Below are 18,312 nucleotides of genomic sequence, written 5' to 3' on the forward strand. Positions count from 1 at the left end.
GAAACCAGATATTTACATACACTTAAAAAAAAAACACAAAAACATTTATTTCTTTACTGTCATACATTAAATCAGAGTAAACTTTTTCTGTTTTAGATAAATACATATTCAAATATTTTTTGCATTTGTTAAATGTCTGAATCGAGCAAGCGAGGAGAATTTTTATGTATTTTTTTTATCACTTTCATCAAAGTCAGAAGTATACATACACTTCCTTAGTATTTGGTAGAACCGTTCCCGAAACGTTTCTATCTTGGGCCAAACGTTTTGGGTATCCTTCCACAAGCTTTCTACAATAGTTTGCTGGAATTTTGGCCCACTCCTCTTGACAGAACTGTGGATGCATATAAAGGCACACCTCAAACACAGAGCCTCTTTCTTTGACATCATGGGAAAATGAAGAGAAATCAACCAAGACATCAGGAAAAGAATTGTGGACCTCCACAAGTGTGGCTCATCCTTAAGTGCAATTTCCAGATGCCTGAAGGTCCCACGTTCATCTGTTCAGACAATAATACGCAAGTATAAAAAACATGAGAATGTACAACAATCATACCGCTCAGGAAGGAGACGGATTCTGAGTCCCAGAGAGGAACGTTTTTTGGTGCGAAATGTGCGAATCAATCCCAGGACAACAGCAAAAGACCTTGTTAAGATGCTAGCTGAAACTGGTAAGACAGTGTCCTGTACCACCATGAGCTAAAAGGTTACTCTGGGAGAAGAAAGCCATTACTTCAAAACCACCATAAAAAAGCCAGACTACAGTTTGCAACTGCACATGGGGACAAAAATCTTAATTTCTGGAGACATGTCCTGTGGTCTGACGAAACAAAAATTGAACTGTTCGGCCATAATGATAAACGGTATATTTGGAGGAAAAAGGATGAAGCTATAAAGCCTCAGAACACCATCCCAACTGTGAAGTATGGGGGTGGTAGTATAATGTTGTGGGGCTGCTTTGCTGCAGAAGGGACTGGTGCACTTCACAAAATAGATTGCATCATGAGAAAAGAAAAGTTTGTTGATATATTGAAGCAACATCTGAAGACATCAGCCAGGAAGTTAAAGCTTGGGCGCAAATAGGTCTTCCAAATGGACAATGACCCCAAGCATTCCTCCAAATTAGTTACAAAGTGGTTTAAGGACAACAAAGTCAAGGTATTGGAGTGGCCATCACAAAGCCCTGATCTCACCCTTAAGAAATCCCATAAAATGGCGCGCACAAAAAAAAAAAGAAGGCATACAAACCTGACCCAGTTACATCAGTTCTGTCAAGAGGAGTGGGCCAAAATTCCAGCAAACTATTGTAGAAAGCTTGTGGAAGGATACCCAAAACGTTTGGCCCAAGTGAAACAGTTTTGGGGCAATTCTACCAAATACTAAGGAAGTGTATGTATACTTCTGACTTTGATGAAAGTGATAAAAAAAATACATAAGAATTCTCCCTTGCTCGATTCTGACATTTAACAAATGCAAAAAATATGTTAATATGTATTTATCTAAAACAGAAAAAGTTTACTCTGATTTAATGTATGACAGTAAAGAAATAAATGTTTTTGTGTTTTTTTTTTAAAGTGTATGTAAATATCTGGTTTCAACTGTATAAAGTTATATGAACACGTAGACAGCTACCGGCCATCTACGTGTACCGCGCCTTTCACAGAGTGAGCGTGCGGTGCTTTTCTTCTGATTCAGAACAGTAGCCTACGTTACCGACTCTGGCTTTACCTTCGGCCCATCGGTGATGCCCACACTTGTTACTCGAGACCGCTAGTTATGTTTCTCTGACAGAGACTATGATTATTACTAAGCAACCAAGATGCATCTTCAACCACGCAAAAGATTAAAAACAAAACCGCGAAAATCCGAGCGGACCGTGTATGGCCAAAATAGGTAAAAATGATTGTATTTTCTTTGCCTTTTGTGTAATGTATATAGCCCAAAAACAATTTAAAATGAAAATACAGACTCTTTTAGGAAAAGTCAGGTACCAGCAGGATTGTATTTTTTTATTTAGCAAAGTTATTACACACATAAATTTCAAAACGGTCAAAATGACTGTCCTGGCCGTTCTTGTGTTAAGGAACAGGCCACAGGGGGACCATCTAGCAGCATGTAGCCTATGCTACTCAGCATTAATGGGCCACCTCTTTCTGAATTCCCCTATAACCAGCCTTGGAGTTATTTTTCCAAAAGCCAAGAAAAATCAAATGCACACAGCAAGGCTGCCAACTTTCCCACTGAGGCAAATATGCAATTAGTTTAATTATGAATGGTTTCATACTATAGCCTACTTTGGGTTTTGGTTTTCCTATGAAGAATTTCTTGTAAAATTATTTTTCTAGACCTACAGTTCTTCAAAAATACAGTTCAATCCAAACAAAATGAAAATATGCCTCATTGTGTGTGAATAGAGGTGAATAAATATATTTGTTTGTGAAGAGGCGGGGCCCCCACTGATAAAAAAAATCCTAGAGGAAACACTGCACCATATGACATTGTTACACCTGCCAACGTTTATTAAAATTAGGGTTGGGTACCGAAACTCGGTGCCAATAGGGAACCGGTGCCGACGTAAACGGTAGTAAGGAGACCGAATAAGAACGAAAGTTTCGGTGCCTCATTTCGGTGCTTGACTTTACACTACACCTGACAGCATGTAACGTTAGCCTCCCTTTAGCTAGCAGCTGGATTAAACACCGGTAAAATGCTGACAGCTAACGTTAAACAGTGTAAAGCGTGACTGTATTTCACTGTGGAGGACTTCAACAGCGGGATGTAACAGTCTGCTCTGCAGCGCAGCAGCTGCCGTTGTCGGAATTCATAGATATACAGTATGTTTATATGGTCAGAATTAAACAACACAGACTCGCGGCTGCCGTTGTCGGAATTAAACAACACAGACGGTGCGTTCACTTGCAGCTGCCATTGTCGGAATTAAACAACACAGACGGTGCATTCACTTAAAACAGGTAGCCTCGTGGTGCATTCACAGTAATTGTAAAATACCCTTTTCCCATCTGGGGTTCAACAGCAATATACTGGTGAAATAAGTTATTGTTATAGTTATTACATTATTATTAAATCTTTAATTTTGACCATGGCCTTAGCAATAGACAAGTCACTGACTGTTGTTTACTACCCTTATTTTTTTTCTTCTTCTTTTTTTTAACTTTATTGATAAGTACCGGTTCAGGCACCGTTTAGGCACCGGCACCGTTTTAAAAGTATCGATTTAGCACCGGAATCGAAAAAAAACAAAACGATACCCAACCCTAATTAAAATGTATTATAGTACAACATATGTTGCAAAATTGTAACACTGAATTAAAATTAAAATTGCACACACTGGAATCTAGACTGTCCAAAGTTCATCACCTGCTTGTCTCTCTTTTTTTCCCAGCTGGGAAGTGTATGCAGAGGGAATACCCCACTGCATGAAGGCAGAGAGCTTTTTTTCTCTGCCTTCTAAGGACCGTTTCTCCTTCACCAAGGACATAGAGCTCATCTCCACTCTAGCGAAAGAGTACAGTCCTAAATTCTGTTCTATCTATCTATCTATCTATCTATCTATCTATCTATCTATCTATCTATCTATCTATCTATCTGCTTTATAGCCTCATATAAATGTACTATTTGCTCTTATTTTCTAGGTTTGTTGAGCTGAAACTGAAGAGACTGTCTAATTCCAAAAAGAACTTGCCTGATATTGATGCTATCAAGGGGGTGTTCTGTCGCAAACGAACTCACATATCAGGTACTATCATAGTAATTTATTGGAATACTTGTACTGTATACACGATGATGATGATGATAATAATAATAATAATTATAATAATAATAATAATAATAAGACTTATTATTGTAACTTGTATTTATAGCACCTTTAAAACTAAGTACGATTCTGTCAGCAGAAGTGCCAAAACAGAGACATTGCTGCTGCTCTTTAGGAGTATGTCCAAGGAACAGGCCTATGGATTGGTGATTGGTGCGTAGGAAATTTGAACTCCTAACCTCTTGCTCTGAAAACTAGTATCAACCTGGTTGAGCTAAATCTCCTCCAAGAAACCTATCTCTCCAATCCGCAAAGCAACATGCCAGAGTACACAGATGCATGTTAATCTAGGACACAAACTAATGAGCTGATCATTTTAGACCGGTGTGTTGATGCTCAGAAACATCTAAAACATGCAGGGAACATGTACCAACCACAATGGCTGATTAAGTATAAGATGATCACATTGTAACTATAGGGGATTGAACTCACAATCTTTGGGTTTGAAGGCAGGTGCTGATCTCAGTAAGCATCTTTAGCTATTGGGGCTATATTTTATTGAGTCAGCCTAGGTTGACTCAATAGCCTGGGTTGGATTGACTGATTGTTTATCTGAATCAGGTGTGTTAATGCAGACACATTTAAAATATGCAGAGGGAAAAAAATGCGGAATTTTAAACTACAAAATACTACTAATAAAATTCATTTCTCACTAGAAAATTATGAGAATTTGTGTACTTCGTTAAGACTACATAGAGATGCCTGTAATTTTCACAAAGATCAATAAATGACAAACTGATGTTTAAAGCTCTATTTTGCATTGGCTGCAATGGCGTAGATGAGGACACAATAACACGATATGGATGATTTCTTATGAATTTTTAAAGTTTAGGATTTTAGATGGCTGCTGTAGCACCACCATTAGGACTATTAGCATACAAGTTAAGTTTGGCACAGGACTGGATTGTCACGTTGTGTCACGCCATGTGTAGCGTACTTTGAGTCGTATGGCAAGTACAGGTTGGCCTATAGGAGCACCTCAGTGACTTGTAGGTTGTTGTTTTTTGGTCAAGTAAATCCCTTATAGGGGGTCTGTAGATCAAAACACATACAATTTAATTCAGTGTCCAATCATGTCTTTGACTCCGCATTCTTTGTAACACATTGTTTGCCGTTTTCCAGTTTCACATGCAGGGTGCAGTTAAGCTGAGAACAGTGGCAGAGTAAGATTTTTTATACCAGAGTTTGAAATTTAATTAAGTATAACTCGGTTCTTTTTCAAGACTATGTCCAGGAACATTGGAAGGAGGACGCGTTTTTTGGCTACCAGTATCTAAATGGTACCAACCCCATGTTGATCCGACGTTGTTCAGCTCTGCCCGATAACTTTCCTGTCACTGACAACATGGTCTTCCTCCGTGGTCAGGGTAGCTTGCGAAATGAAATGAAGGTGATTATCTTGACCTTTATTCAAAAGATTTATGTTTATTTAGTGTATGTGATATACACACACTATATGCATGTGAAACAAATAATTTCTCATCCTCACTAAAATTTGAAACAGAAAGGCAACATATTCCTGTGTGACTACAAGCGTGGGAAGAAGCAGTACTTGATGGCTCCACTCGTCCTGCTCCACAAAACACCGGATGATAAACTGATGCCAATTGCTATCCAGGTGAGATTATTACTCAAATATAGCTTGCAGTAAAGATGAAGCCTACTGTATTGACCCCTTTGCCTATCAAAAGCGGCCACCACAGTTGCTTATTGATAGCCTATTTGTTTTAGATGCGTGCAATAGATTATCAAATGTCCAGTGTTTTCAAATCAAAGACAATTTATTTATTTTGCATTTGTTATCAACAGAGTCAAGTCTGAAGTCTTTGAGCTCTAGTCCAAGTCAAGTCTCAAGTCTCTGGCCATCTGATCTGTCCCTAACACTGTATTATTAAATCTTATGAATTCAAAGCATGTCCTGTAGCTACCATCCATACAGTACAGTATCAAAATCAGTTTTAGGATAACTTTATGAGGTCTACTGCAATGAAGAAACACAAATTAAGAACTCTGTTTCAATTTCATAACTGTATTTTTCAACATTTTGGTATGTGCACCAAATAATACATGTTTGTCTGTGTTACTAACTGGCTGTAAAGCCCAACCTCATCATGCATTACATTTTTCAGTGTTCAAAGTTTGAGGGAAGCATCCGTATTGAAAGTTAATACACCAACCATGGTGCAAACATGTGAGAACTGATACTTTCCGTATTGCTATTCAACAACAACCTGGTGAAATATTAACCTAAGTCTGTCACATCATATGGATACATCTATAAAGATAAAATTTGCCTTTTCCCAGCATTAGCACAACACTTTGCGATGGTTAGCTGTGACGATATATGCTAAATTTAACGTCTCTTTCACATTAGCAAGTGACTGACCTATCTGAGTGCGTTTTGAGATGCCTGATGAAGTTCGACGTTGTTGATCTGGCATAATTTATCTTGGTGCCACACAACTTGAATGTTACGAAGTTATTGAAAGCAAAACTAATGACAAAAGGCACAACTCCGGCAGGACTTGGTGTTGTCATCGTCAATGCATTTTTTGATATGTGAATGTGCGCACATAGGCATAGCGCATGCATTATGTTGCACATTATGGCAAAGGGCAGGGGACATGCAGCTCGTCATACATTTCCCCAACGTATATGCGCCAATAAAAGAAAATAGAAATACATGAATGAATTTAGATTTAAAAAGCAATAATGAAAACAGGTTGTTGACGAGCCTTGAGTCCGAGTCAAGTCTGAAGTCTTTTGGGTTGAGTCGCAAGTCAAGTCTGAAGTCTCAGACTCGAGTCCCCATCTCTGTATAGGTAATATGTTGACCTTGGATTCAATGAAAATATTAACTTCCCCGTCAGAAATCTATTTATTTTCTGACTGAAAAGCAGATAAAACCTATAGTAAATAGGCAGTCCCCTCTGGCAGACAATAAAGGACGATTCAGTCACGCACAACAAGATGAAAAACCCCCAAGACTCATGAACACGGCCTGAATCCCATCCCCCTTCCTTCTCCTGCAGCTGAAGCAGACTCCATCAGATGACTCCATCTTCTTTCCTACCGATTCTGAGTACGACTGGTTGATGGCCAAGCTTTTTGTGAGAAGTGCAGATTTCAGTGAGCATCAACTCAATGTTCACCTGCTGCACACTCATCTGCTGGCTGAAGTGTTTGCAGTGTCACTGCTGCGCAATGTGCCAATGGTGCATCCACTGTACAAGGTAACTGAAGGGATAATACTAAACTTACTGTAGTTGTAGTTTTTTCAACTACCAAACTAGTTTATTAATTGTAATGTTGGGTATATCATTGTGCTTAATATAGAAGCATCAAGATTTCTGACTTTGTTACATGTAATAATGTTCCTAACAGAGTTCCCTCTTTTCCACAGCTCCTCATACCTCACACCCGCGACACTCTTGAAATCAACTTCTTTGCTCGACATTTTCTTATATCTAAGACTGGAATTTACCCAAAGGTACGAAGCGACCAACATGCTCAGAAGACCATTAGCTAAACAATATAGTTTTTAATATCATATACAGTATTTGACTCCTTTCTAGATTGCAGCTGCTGGTGTAGAGGGTATGATGACAATCCTGAAGAGATCACTGTCCTCAATGACCTACAGCTCCCTCTGCATACCAGACGACATTGCTGAGCGTGGTGTGGAGGCTGTGCCGAACTTCTACTACAGGGATGATGGACTCAAGCTTTGGGATATCATCCAAAGGTAGTACAGCCCGGGTGTCCTGGTAGAGGACAACGGGAGTAAGGACAGGACAAAGGTCAACAAAGGTTGAAGGTCACCATCCATACATTTTTGACATATGTCTTGTTAACATCTCTCTTTCTGGTAGAATACAATTTAATCCTCATTTAAATTGTCTTACAAAAGAGGGTCTCATTCATAGAAATGAAATGGTTGGAAAGGACAGTTTGCCCTTGTTATTGGACTAGTACAAAACAAAATGCCGATTTTTGTTAGTTCTCATGGTGACAAGACACGTCAGTGAGGCTGTAAAGTGTTTTGCAGCGTAATGGGAGGTGTAGATTTCCACTGAGTAAAGCCCTAGCTTGACGCTTTGTTCACTCCCTTTGCCTCCGAATCCACATCAATAAATCCACGAAACCACTCGTAGAAAAAATATATCCGTTTACTCGGTGAGCAACATAAACTTCAGTACAGCAGTAGTACAAAAAATAAAAATGATTATTAACGGCAAAAGGGAAAAATAGAAAGAGAAGGTCAAAAAACTGTGAGGCTCCACTCTATCCGTGCCTGACTGACCACTCGGATAACCCCTTTTTTCTTACTTTACTTCACGACTCTCGCGAGAGTATTCAATGTAATTAAAGGTGTATACGGTTAAAAGTAACAATGCAATATTTCCAAAATATCACCAATGTAATATAAATGCACTCTGAATTATCCACGAACATTTTAGATAATTAAACAATTCCTTGCATTACTGTAAATATTAACTAAAAATATTACCCCTAATTTCCTCAAAATAAATGAACAATGAAAATTACCATTTAACACATAAATTAAAATCATTTATCAGTTAGCTGCATTTAGGCTACTACATTACAGCCCCTAATTGTTATCAATGTCCTTGAAACAATAACTTAAAAACTAAAATAAAGAAATCTTCTTGGTCTTCCCCCCTGTCCAAAATAGGGTCTTTCCTTTGGAACAGTTTATACATTGTCCTCAGACCCTTGAAGAAGACATAGCTTTGTTATAGGGCGACAAAGCTCGTTGCTCTTAGTCTTGATTTTGACTTGACGAACGAAACCTTTCTTGTCAGGAAAAATCTCCACAATTCTTCCAAGTGGCCATGAATTTCTGGGCGATGTATCATCCACAATCAGCACTACATTGCCAACACAGAAATTTCTTCCAGGAGTGGACCATCGTTGACGTTCTTGGAGCTGCATAAGATATTCTTTACACCAGCGTTTCCAGAAGACGTCCGCGAGGTACTGGATTTGCCTCCATCTGCGGTTAGCATACTGGTCATCCTTGCTGAACACTCCAGGGGGTAACTCAGGCTTGACCTTTAGTAGCAACAGGTGGTTGGGCGTTAAGGCCTCCAAATCGTTGAGATCCGAAGATACCTGGGTGATTGGCCTGCTGTTTATGATGGCCTCAGCTTCACACAGCAAGGTATGGAGACCTTCTTCATCCAAAAGCTGTTCCTTCACTGTGATGTTCAGAATTTTTCTCACTGAACGGATCAGCCGCTCCCAGCTTCCTCCATGGTGAGAACCTGCTGGCGGATTGAAGTGCCACTGAACTCCCTTCTCTTGCAAGTTCTTTCTTATCTTACTGGTGTTCCATTCTTTTATTGATTTCTTTAACTCAGTGTCAGCCGCCTGAAGTTAGTTCCATTATCAGAGTACATCTCTTTGACTTGTCCTCTTCTTGCAATAAATCTTCTAATTGCATTGAGGCATGCATCAGTGTCAAGGGAAAATGCGACTTCTAGATGTACGGCTCGTGTGGCAAGACATGTAAAGATGACACCGTATCTCTTTTTTTTCCCTCTTCCTCTTTTCACCAGAAACGGACCAAAGTAGTCAACGCCGACTCTTGTGAATGGAGGACTGTCAGGCAGGACTCTGCATCTTGGTAGATCAGCCATGAGTTGCCTAACAGCCGTTCCGTGTAGTTTCTTACAGCTGATGCACCTGGACAAAAACCTTCTAATAGCCGTCTTTGCTCCGGGAATCCAGAATCTTTGACGCGAGTTGTGCCAACATGTGATTTCTCCCGGCGCGAGCTGTAACGCCGTGAATGTGCTTCAGCACAAGCATTGTGATGTGTGAATCTTTTGACAAGATTGCTTGCTGCTTGGAATCCTCTGGCATAGCCGCGGCTCAGCCTCCCACCAACTCTGATAACTCCGTTTTGAAGTACAGGGTTCAGCTTGTTTTAGAGAACTACTTTTCTTTACCCTTTGATGTTTCTTTAACATAGTCAAGTCTTCGTTGAAACTTTGTTTTTGACAGTATTTCACGATCTCTCCTTCTGCTTCATTCAAACCTTCACAGGTTAGGTGTGTTCCTTTGTAATCTTTCTTGAACTGATTAATTCTGTTTTCTCCGTGTGAGTTTGATTCCTTTCTCTTTGCTTTCAGTTCCTTAAGCAAATCTTTAAATTTCAGAAACCATGCCACAGCGCGTTTAAGTTTTGTCCAGGATGAGTAGTAGGTCATCAACTGTTCCATTTCATCTTTGGGGTCTTGCGTCTGAATAACATGCGCATGAACTACCTTTTTAACCTCTGAGTCGTCAATGTCCAGCATTCCAGGATCTGGATTCTTGGGCCATTGGTCTTGTGCACAGAGCAGGAAACTTGGTCCTGAAAGCCAGCTTTCATTATTCAAGAACGCTTCAACAGTCTGTCCTCTCGAGACATGATCAGCAGGATTCAGACTGGTACTAACATATCTCCACTGAGTAGTCTGAGAGTGCTCCAGGATAGTTGTGATCCTATTGGCAACAAAAGTCTTGAATCTTGTGCCTCTGCTGTTCAAATACTTTAGCACTGCCGTGCTATCTGTCCAAAAGATTGAGTCGTTGAGTTCCAGTTCAAGCTCTTTCTTCAGAATCTTGTCCATCTTGACGGCAACTGTGGCTGCAGTCAATTCCATTCTCGGTATGGTTGGAGACTTTTAAGGGCGCAACCTTTCGCCTTTGCCATAATCAGGGTGGATTGAGCTTCACCGCTTGCAGCCGTAGCAGTAGGTAGCTTGTTGTTCCATATGCGTCTTGACTAGCATCAGCAAAATGATGTAGCTGTGCAAAGACTGGCACCCGAAACCGCTTTGACTTAACATATCTGTCAACTCCATAGGTCTCAAGCTGTTGTAAACCGAACATCCACTTTTTCCAGCTCTTAATGACGTCATCAGGCAAGTCTTCATCCCAGCTATACTTCTGCCGACATAAGTCTTGCAAGATTCTTTTGGCAGGCAGTACCACTGGAGCGCGAAAACCCAACGGATCAAAAATGGAACAGACGAGGGAAAGCAAGCCTCCTAGTGTGTGGTCGAACTTTGAGGTTGATTTTGAACTTGAACTGATCCGTTTCGCACACCACTGGATTCCCAATGCTCTCTCCATGGCAAGTTATCTTCATCCAAGTCCAAGTCCTGAAAACCCTGAGCCCTTTCCTCTTCCGGAATGGAGTTGAGCAACCTTCGACTGTTACTCGACCATTTCATTAGCCGAAATCCACCCTTTGCCAACATGCTCCTCAAGTCAGAGCAAAGGGTGATTGCTGTGTCTTCATCTGTAACTGACTTGAGACAATCGTCTACATAAAAAATTTTCTTCACCGTTTGGGCAGCTTCTTGACCAAATTCATCCTCAAAATCTGTAGCACATTTCTGAAGTGCAAAGGTTGCAACACTTGGCGAAGATGTCGCGCCGAAGATGTGTACCAACATCTTGTGTTCTACAAGTGCCTGCTCGCAGTTCCCATCAGGCCACCAAAGGAACCTGAAGAAATCCGTGTCTTCATTGCTAACTCTGACCTGGTGGAACATAGCCTCCACGTCAGCCATGACCGCCACGGTCTCTTGTCTGAACCTTAAGAGGACCCCCACCAGTGAGCTTGTTAGGTCCGGTCCCTGCAGGAGCTGTTGGTTCAGCGATGTTCCTTGAAAGCTTGCTCCACAGTCAAAAACAACACGCAGTTTTTGCTTAACTGGATGTCTAACTCCGTGATGAGGCAGATACCATATTCGTCCCTCAGTTAGCTGATGTTCACCGCTATCCAGCTTCACTGCGTAGCCTTTCTTGAGGATGTCATCCATGAATGTAGCATATTCTGCATGAAACTTGACATCTCTGGAGAATCTTTTCCGTAAGTTCAGCGCACGTTGCTCTGCAACTGATCTGTTGTTTGGCATGTACAATGACTTGTTCTTCACCGGCAAGCAAACACTGTAATGACCATCCACAAGTTTTGAGGATTGAGACACCATGTCCATAAACTGGTGATCATCTTTGGACATTTCCAATATCTTCGTTCTGTCCAGCATCAGGAAAGTCCTGCTTGAACTGCAGCTGCCAGAGCTCTTCTAGCTTGGCTACTGAGATACGATTGGTGGTGACTCCTGTCAATGTGTTTGTCTCCCTCGTATCGCTTCCACCTCTGAGCGGCCCATTTACTGTCCAGCCTAAAATTGTTTTACTTCTGCGTGGCGGACCGTCATCCAGCTTCCTTACCACCTGCAGTGGCTCCATCGCTTTGGGAACATTTGCTCCTATGAGTAATCCAACCTCTGCTTGGATAGTGGGGAGTTTCACCTCCTTCAGATGAGGCCAACAGTCAATATCCTCTTGGCGGGGAATATTGTCTTTGGTTACAGGTATGTTTTTCTGTGAAAACACCTCTGAAAACTCAATAAAGTGGTTGCCATCCAAGCTACTGATTTCCATGCCATTCACAATGCAAGTGTTAACAACAGATTCGTTCCCCATTGTTTGCAACAAAATGCTAGTATTGCGTCCATTCATGCTCAGTTGGTTTATTAATGACTCCGTAGCGAAGTAGCTGAGCTACCTGGATCCAAAAATGCGACGCTTGTCACTGCCTTGGTTCCCTTTTGTGCTTTGACACACACTGGAATGATCGAAGAGCACAGTTTTCCTTACCGGCCCCGGTGACAGCAAAAGTTTCTTTCATGTGTACAAGGCGCTTGAAACAGATTGCTGCTCACAACGCTCACTTGCTGTTTTCTTCGCAAGCCTTTAGTATTCATGTGGAGCAGTGTGGGATGCAGTCGAGAGCATTCTTGACATTGAGCCTTTTCTTTACAGCTGCTGCTCATATGACCATGTTTCAAACATGCAAAACAAAGACCCTTGCTTCGCAGGAAGTCAATCTTTTCTTTGTGCGGCTTGCTTTTGAGTTTTTTGCAGACTATGAGATTGTGATGCTCTCCCTTGCAATAAACACAAGGCTTGCTGTTTGTGTCCACAGATACATTTTGTGTTTTTGGCATTGGTTGTTTGTCATTTTCAGTCTTAAATTTGTTTTCAGTTTGGGAGGAGACAATGGCCGCTGTGAAAACTCTCTTTGGTTTGGATGTGTCTGCGTACTGTTGATTTGATTTCTGTTGTACTGGATGTTTTGTCCTGGTGGTGGTTTCTTGTATGTTCCCATAAAGTGGATGTAGTATATATCTAACTTGCTTGTTGACAAATTCGACAAAAATCCTTGAACTTAACCCTCTTTCTTTTTTTTCTTGTAGGTCACATGCAGACTTTCTCCAAGCTTCCTTGAGTTTGTACGGCAGCTTGTTCGCCAGTGCCTTTATGTTAGCTGTGTTGTCCAAGTCTTCCATGTAGCTTATATCAGTCATTGTATTGCAACAGCCTGTGAGGAACAATCCAAAAGACTGCAGTGCAGCACCATCTTCTGGCTTGATTGTCTGCCAATCCAAAGCCTCCTTTCTGTATGCTTCTGCTATCTTGTAATCATTACCGAAAAACTCCTTCAACATTTCTTTCGCTTTAGCATAACCTGCTGAGGGTTCCATGTGAATGCAGCTTTTACCAACTCATGTGGTTTTCCACTTGTGTACTGCAACAAGAACTGTAGGCGATCACGATTGTCACCAGTTCGACCTTCTACCCATGTTCAATAGATCTGATAAAGGATTTATACTCAAGCGGATCACCCTTGAATGTTGGAATAGTGAGCTCAGGGAGTAATGCGGCTTTGTGATTTTTCACAAGGTACTCAGTGACGTCGACTTGCTGAGAGATAGCCTTGCATAAACTATCAAGCACTGGTCCATCATTGAGGTCCATGTTTGATGCAGGCAGGGCTCTTTGTGGTCGTGCTAGTTGAACCTTGGTCTCAAAGTTGGATGTAGGCGGAGTGTGCTGTGTAGGTGGTTGGTAGATGGGGTTCACCTTTGTTTCAGCAATCTGTTCATTAGCTTCTTTACTGCTCTCAGCTGCTTGTGTGCATTCATATTTTTGCAAAATTTGCATTTTTGCATCTGACTCTGCAAGAGCTGTCTGCATTGCATGCATCTGCTTGCAGTTGAGCTTCCCTGCATCCTTTTTCAGCATGCCAATCTGCTTCTTCCTTTTCTATTGCTAGCTTCTCTTTTAAAGCTGCAGCCTTTGCCTTTAATGAAGCACGCTCCATTTCTGCCTTTATTCTGATTGAGGATGACGATGACACACTTCCACTTTGTGATCCAGATTTGCTTGAGCGTTTCGTGGTGGTTTTTGATGAAGTAGACCTACAATCTGTGGGCATTACTTGTTTATCACACTCTTCAGCCTGCTCAGAGCGTTTCATGACGTCTTTCATCCATTCCTCACATTTCCAGAAGAAATCATTTATTGACTTATTTTTAAGATCAAACCAATTCTTTTGATTATCCAGGAATTCTTCTTCAGACATAAATCTTCTCAAACCAGAATTTAAGTCGGAAAATTCTTGCTGCAAACCACTGAAGTCCACACGCAATTTATTTTTAACCATGTCAGCATTCGCATCATCTTCCATTAATTGCTCAATATGCTTTACCATGCTCGTTAACTGGGTTAGCTTACACCTGCGTGCATTGAGTTGTCTAGATTTGTGTTCCTCAACAGCCTTCTCAGTCATTTTTACTGTCCGTTTTCCACTGTCTTGTTCATCCATAACAACCGAATTTTTCCACACTTAATAGTGCAAATGTCAAACCGTAGGGTGAGCTTAACACACACACAGCGTTCCACTTCGTCGTTCAGCCGAACGGCGTCCTTTTATCCATTTATTTCTCTGTTACGGCGGTGTGCACACCAACCGCACTCCTCGTGATTTCAGTTAACGATCCGCCTCAGAGCCTGAAAGGCTTCAACTTACAGTTTCAACGCGAAAGTTTCCTCCTACCATCCTTTGTCTCCAGTCAGGCAGTTCCAAAGTCCAATAATCCGTGCAGAGCGAGTTTTTTGACTAAAAATGTAGATTTCCACTGAGTAAAGCCCTAGCTTGACGCTTTGTTCACTCCCTTTGCCTCCGAATCCACATCAATAAATCCACGAAACCACTCGTAGAAAAAAATATATCCGTTTACTCGGTGAGCAACATAAACTTCAGTACAGCAGTAGTACAAAAAATAAAAATGATTATTAACGGCAAAAGGGAAAAATAGAAAGAGAAGGTCAAAAAACTGTGAGGCTCCACTCTATCCGTGCCTGACTGACCACTCGGATAACCCCTTTTTTCTTACTTTACTTCACGACTCTCGCGAGAGTATTCAATGTAATTAAAGGTGTATACGGTTAAAAGTAACAAAGCAATATTTCCAAAATATCACCAATGTAATATAAATGCACTCTGAATTATCCACGAACATTTTAGATAATTAAACAATTCCTTGCATTACTGTAAATATTAACTAAAAATATTACCCCTAATTTCCTCAAAATAAATGAACAATGAAAATTACCATTTAACACATAAATTAAAATCATTTATCAGTTAGCTGCATTTAGGCTACTACAGGAGGAGTCAGGCCGGCGCAGCTCGGGAGACATGTGAAGAGGAGGTACAGTTAGACTCAGCAGCAGCGGGTCAGCGGACCATATTGAGACCCAGCCCGCTTTTTTTCTGTAACCAAGGCAGCACAAAAGCACAGCGGAACCAGCCAGCGAGCTGATGGCTGGCTAGTTAGCCAGCTTGCTAACTCTGCCATGCCCCAATACCACACCGGTCAAAGAAAACAATCCAAACAAAGTTTTCACTCACCTGGCAATAGCAATGTGTTTTCCTACACAGTGAGGAAAAAACATTAAGTTGTTAAATTTGACTCATTTAGCAGCTGGCTCTCTATACTTATATATACTTTACTACTCCACTACTAATTTGGCTGTACGGCAAAACCTCACCTTTGCAACTTTCCGCAAGTCAATTTTTATGGAAGTTAGTCCTTCACTCAGTGGTCTCTGACCATTCGACTGGGAATGCCCATTCTATCCATTTTATTTCAATGGTCTCACAACTGTAGTGTGTATATAAAATGTATAATTCCACTAGGAATGTGTTTTACATTTTACATATCCATGGTTCTCAAAGGTTTGTGCAGGGAGTGCTCAGCTACTACTACAGGAATGACACTGAGGTCCAGACAGACTCCGAACTGCAGAAGTGGATTTCGGACATTTTTGAACATGGATTCCTTTCCCAAGCAGGCACAGGTAAACTTTAATGAAAAGTTTAATCTTAATCATTATAAATGTGTACATAAATGTACCATTATATTATCATAATGCAAACACAAATGAAACTTTAGTCATCTGGAAGTCTTTGAGTAATGCAGTTTATACCTTCTACAAACTTCTCAGGAATTCCACAGAGCTTTACCACTGTGGCTGATTTGATCAAGTTTGTCACCATGGTGATCTTCACTTGCTCAGGACAGCACTCAGCTGTGAATTCTGGACAGGTGAAGCCTTTTAATTTACCTGGATGATCAATTATAATGTTTGCTATTTTTGTGGAATGGATTCATGAGGTGTTGAGAAAGAGACATAAACATACAGACTCTAGAGGCATGCTAACAGGTCTGTGAGGCTGCACTTAGGCACAGTAATGCTTTGAGCTAAATGCAACAAATGCTAAAATACTCACAATGACAATGCTTATGTTATGTTTATTGTCCCCGTGGGGAAATTAGGTTGCAGCAGAAATCACATCACAAGGCACTTAAACAACATTAAGAAAAAAGAAAAGACAAAAAACAAACACTAAAAGACCGTAACATATAAACATTACTACGCATAGACCAGGGCACTGATGCATATGGGGAGGGGAAAGGGGGGGGGGGGTGTTGAGTATGGTTCCAGACCAGCTGGATAAACGATAAAAAAATAAATAAAAATAATATAGATAAATGAATAAAAACCTTATTACCGTACAGGACCTTCATTAACTTTTGGATTTATTAAGGAGTTTGATGGCTTGTGGAACAAAGGAGAACTTGGATCTGTTTTTTGTAAACAGAGGAGCACAGTATCATCGTCCTGAAGGCAGCAGTTCAAATGAGGGGGCAAGGGGGTGTCTCTGATTACTCACAATGCTATTTTCCTTTTTTAGTGCCAATGCTTACATGACTTTTAGTATTTATAATGGTTACCAAGATCACAATCTTAGTTTAACATGTTAACATGCCAACATTTAGTAATTAACACAAAACACAAAGAACAGCTGAGGCTGATAGGAAGGTTTTTAGTTATTCCAAAGTAAAGGACAAATAAAATTGTGATCTGATGATGGCGCTGGATGAAAAGTCAGAGGATCACCAAAGTGATCCCAGTTCACTGAATGATACAGCATGGCTTCAAATGATTAGTATTAAGCAGTCATCTGTCAATCATTAATTCATTGCAGTATGACTATGGTGGCTGGATGCCCAACACTCCCTCCACCATGCAACTTCCTCCACCAACGACAAAGGGGACGACAAGCGAGGCCACGATGCTGCAGACATTGCCTAACAAGGGCACAACAGCTAAGACAATGGCCAGCTTGTGGCTACTTAGCAAGGAGCCCTCTGACTTTGTAGGTGCCCAAAACCTCATGAAAATGACATAAATCACATTTATGTATTCATTAGAACAAAATACCCTGCTAAAAAACTGCTTACTTCCTACAACTTTACATAACATTGACAATAGTGTATTTGATTTACATTTAAATGTTTTTATGTATTGATCAGGTCCCTCTTGGCCAATACCCAGAGGACCATTTCAGTGAAAGACTCCCCTGCGGGCTGATAAAGATTTTTAAAGGAGAGCTTGAAGTGTTAAGTGCACGCATCAACATCAGAAACAAGAAGCTGGATGTCCCGTACATATACATGGATCCAACGAAGGTAGAAAACAGTGTGGCTCTCTGAACATTAAGTGTGACCTCCTCAGCTGTTGGCCAAATTCAGCTTCATATTACCAAAAGTGAGAACGGAAGAACATGTTTCTGTTTTTATCAGATTTTTATCTGACTACGGTGTAAGGAAACTACTGCATGTGATCGTATGCTGAACTGGGATTTTTATACAACCTGTTTGGGTCAACTGAAATCATAATCCACATCTTATCTCTCTATAAAAAATATCATTGTGCGTTATGATTGTAACACTTTAGAAGTAAACTGTGATTCATGACTTATTGTCATAATGAAGTATAAATAATTATTGGAATAATATTTATAATAATAATTAATAATCGGAACCTATGTTTTGCTGAATTTACTATATGCTATGTAATGTATCTGTATGTTAGAAAAATAGGCAATTACTGAAAGGAAGACTAAAACTCTGTGTGATGTCTGTCTGTTTCATCTCGTGTAAAAAAAACAAGTAGCCTACTTATCACACAGAACGTAATATGCTTAATTTTGTAGATTAAAGGAGGTTTCTCTCACCAGAGCAAGACGTATTGCT

The 18,312-nt window shown here is 40.5% G+C and overlaps 1 protein-coding gene across 1 annotated transcript in view; it reads left to right on the top strand.

The window, feature by feature from the left end:
- LOC120558377 (arachidonate 12-lipoxygenase, 12R-type-like) overlaps positions 1–17,951 on the top strand; it is a 30,084-nt gene extending 12,133 nt beyond the window's left edge. Inside the window, exons 4-14 of the mRNA XM_039799386.1 lie at positions 3,404–3,526; positions 3,654–3,757; positions 5,059–5,225; positions 5,340–5,453; positions 6,868–7,068; positions 7,239–7,325; positions 7,411–7,580; positions 15,948–16,069; positions 16,217–16,317; positions 17,262–17,432; positions 17,590–17,951. Coding sequence (XP_039655320.1) covers positions 3,404–3,526; positions 3,654–3,757; positions 5,059–5,225; positions 5,340–5,453; positions 6,868–7,068; positions 7,239–7,325; positions 7,411–7,580; positions 15,948–16,069; positions 16,217–16,317; positions 17,262–17,432; positions 17,590–17,769 — 1,540 coding nt within the window. The 3' untranslated portion in view covers positions 17,770–17,951. The remainder of the gene's footprint in view (positions 1–3,403; positions 3,527–3,653; positions 3,758–5,058; positions 5,226–5,339; positions 5,454–6,867; positions 7,069–7,238; positions 7,326–7,410; positions 7,581–15,947; positions 16,070–16,216; positions 16,318–17,261; positions 17,433–17,589) is intronic.
- The last annotated feature ends 361 nt before the right edge of the window (positions 17,952–18,312 follow it).

The sequence above is a fragment of the Perca fluviatilis genome, chromosome 1 (genome assembly GCF_010015445.1).
Source record: "Perca fluviatilis chromosome 1, GENO_Pfluv_1.0, whole genome shotgun sequence".
Classification (NCBI taxonomy): domain Eukaryota; kingdom Metazoa; phylum Chordata; class Actinopteri; order Perciformes; family Percidae; genus Perca; species Perca fluviatilis.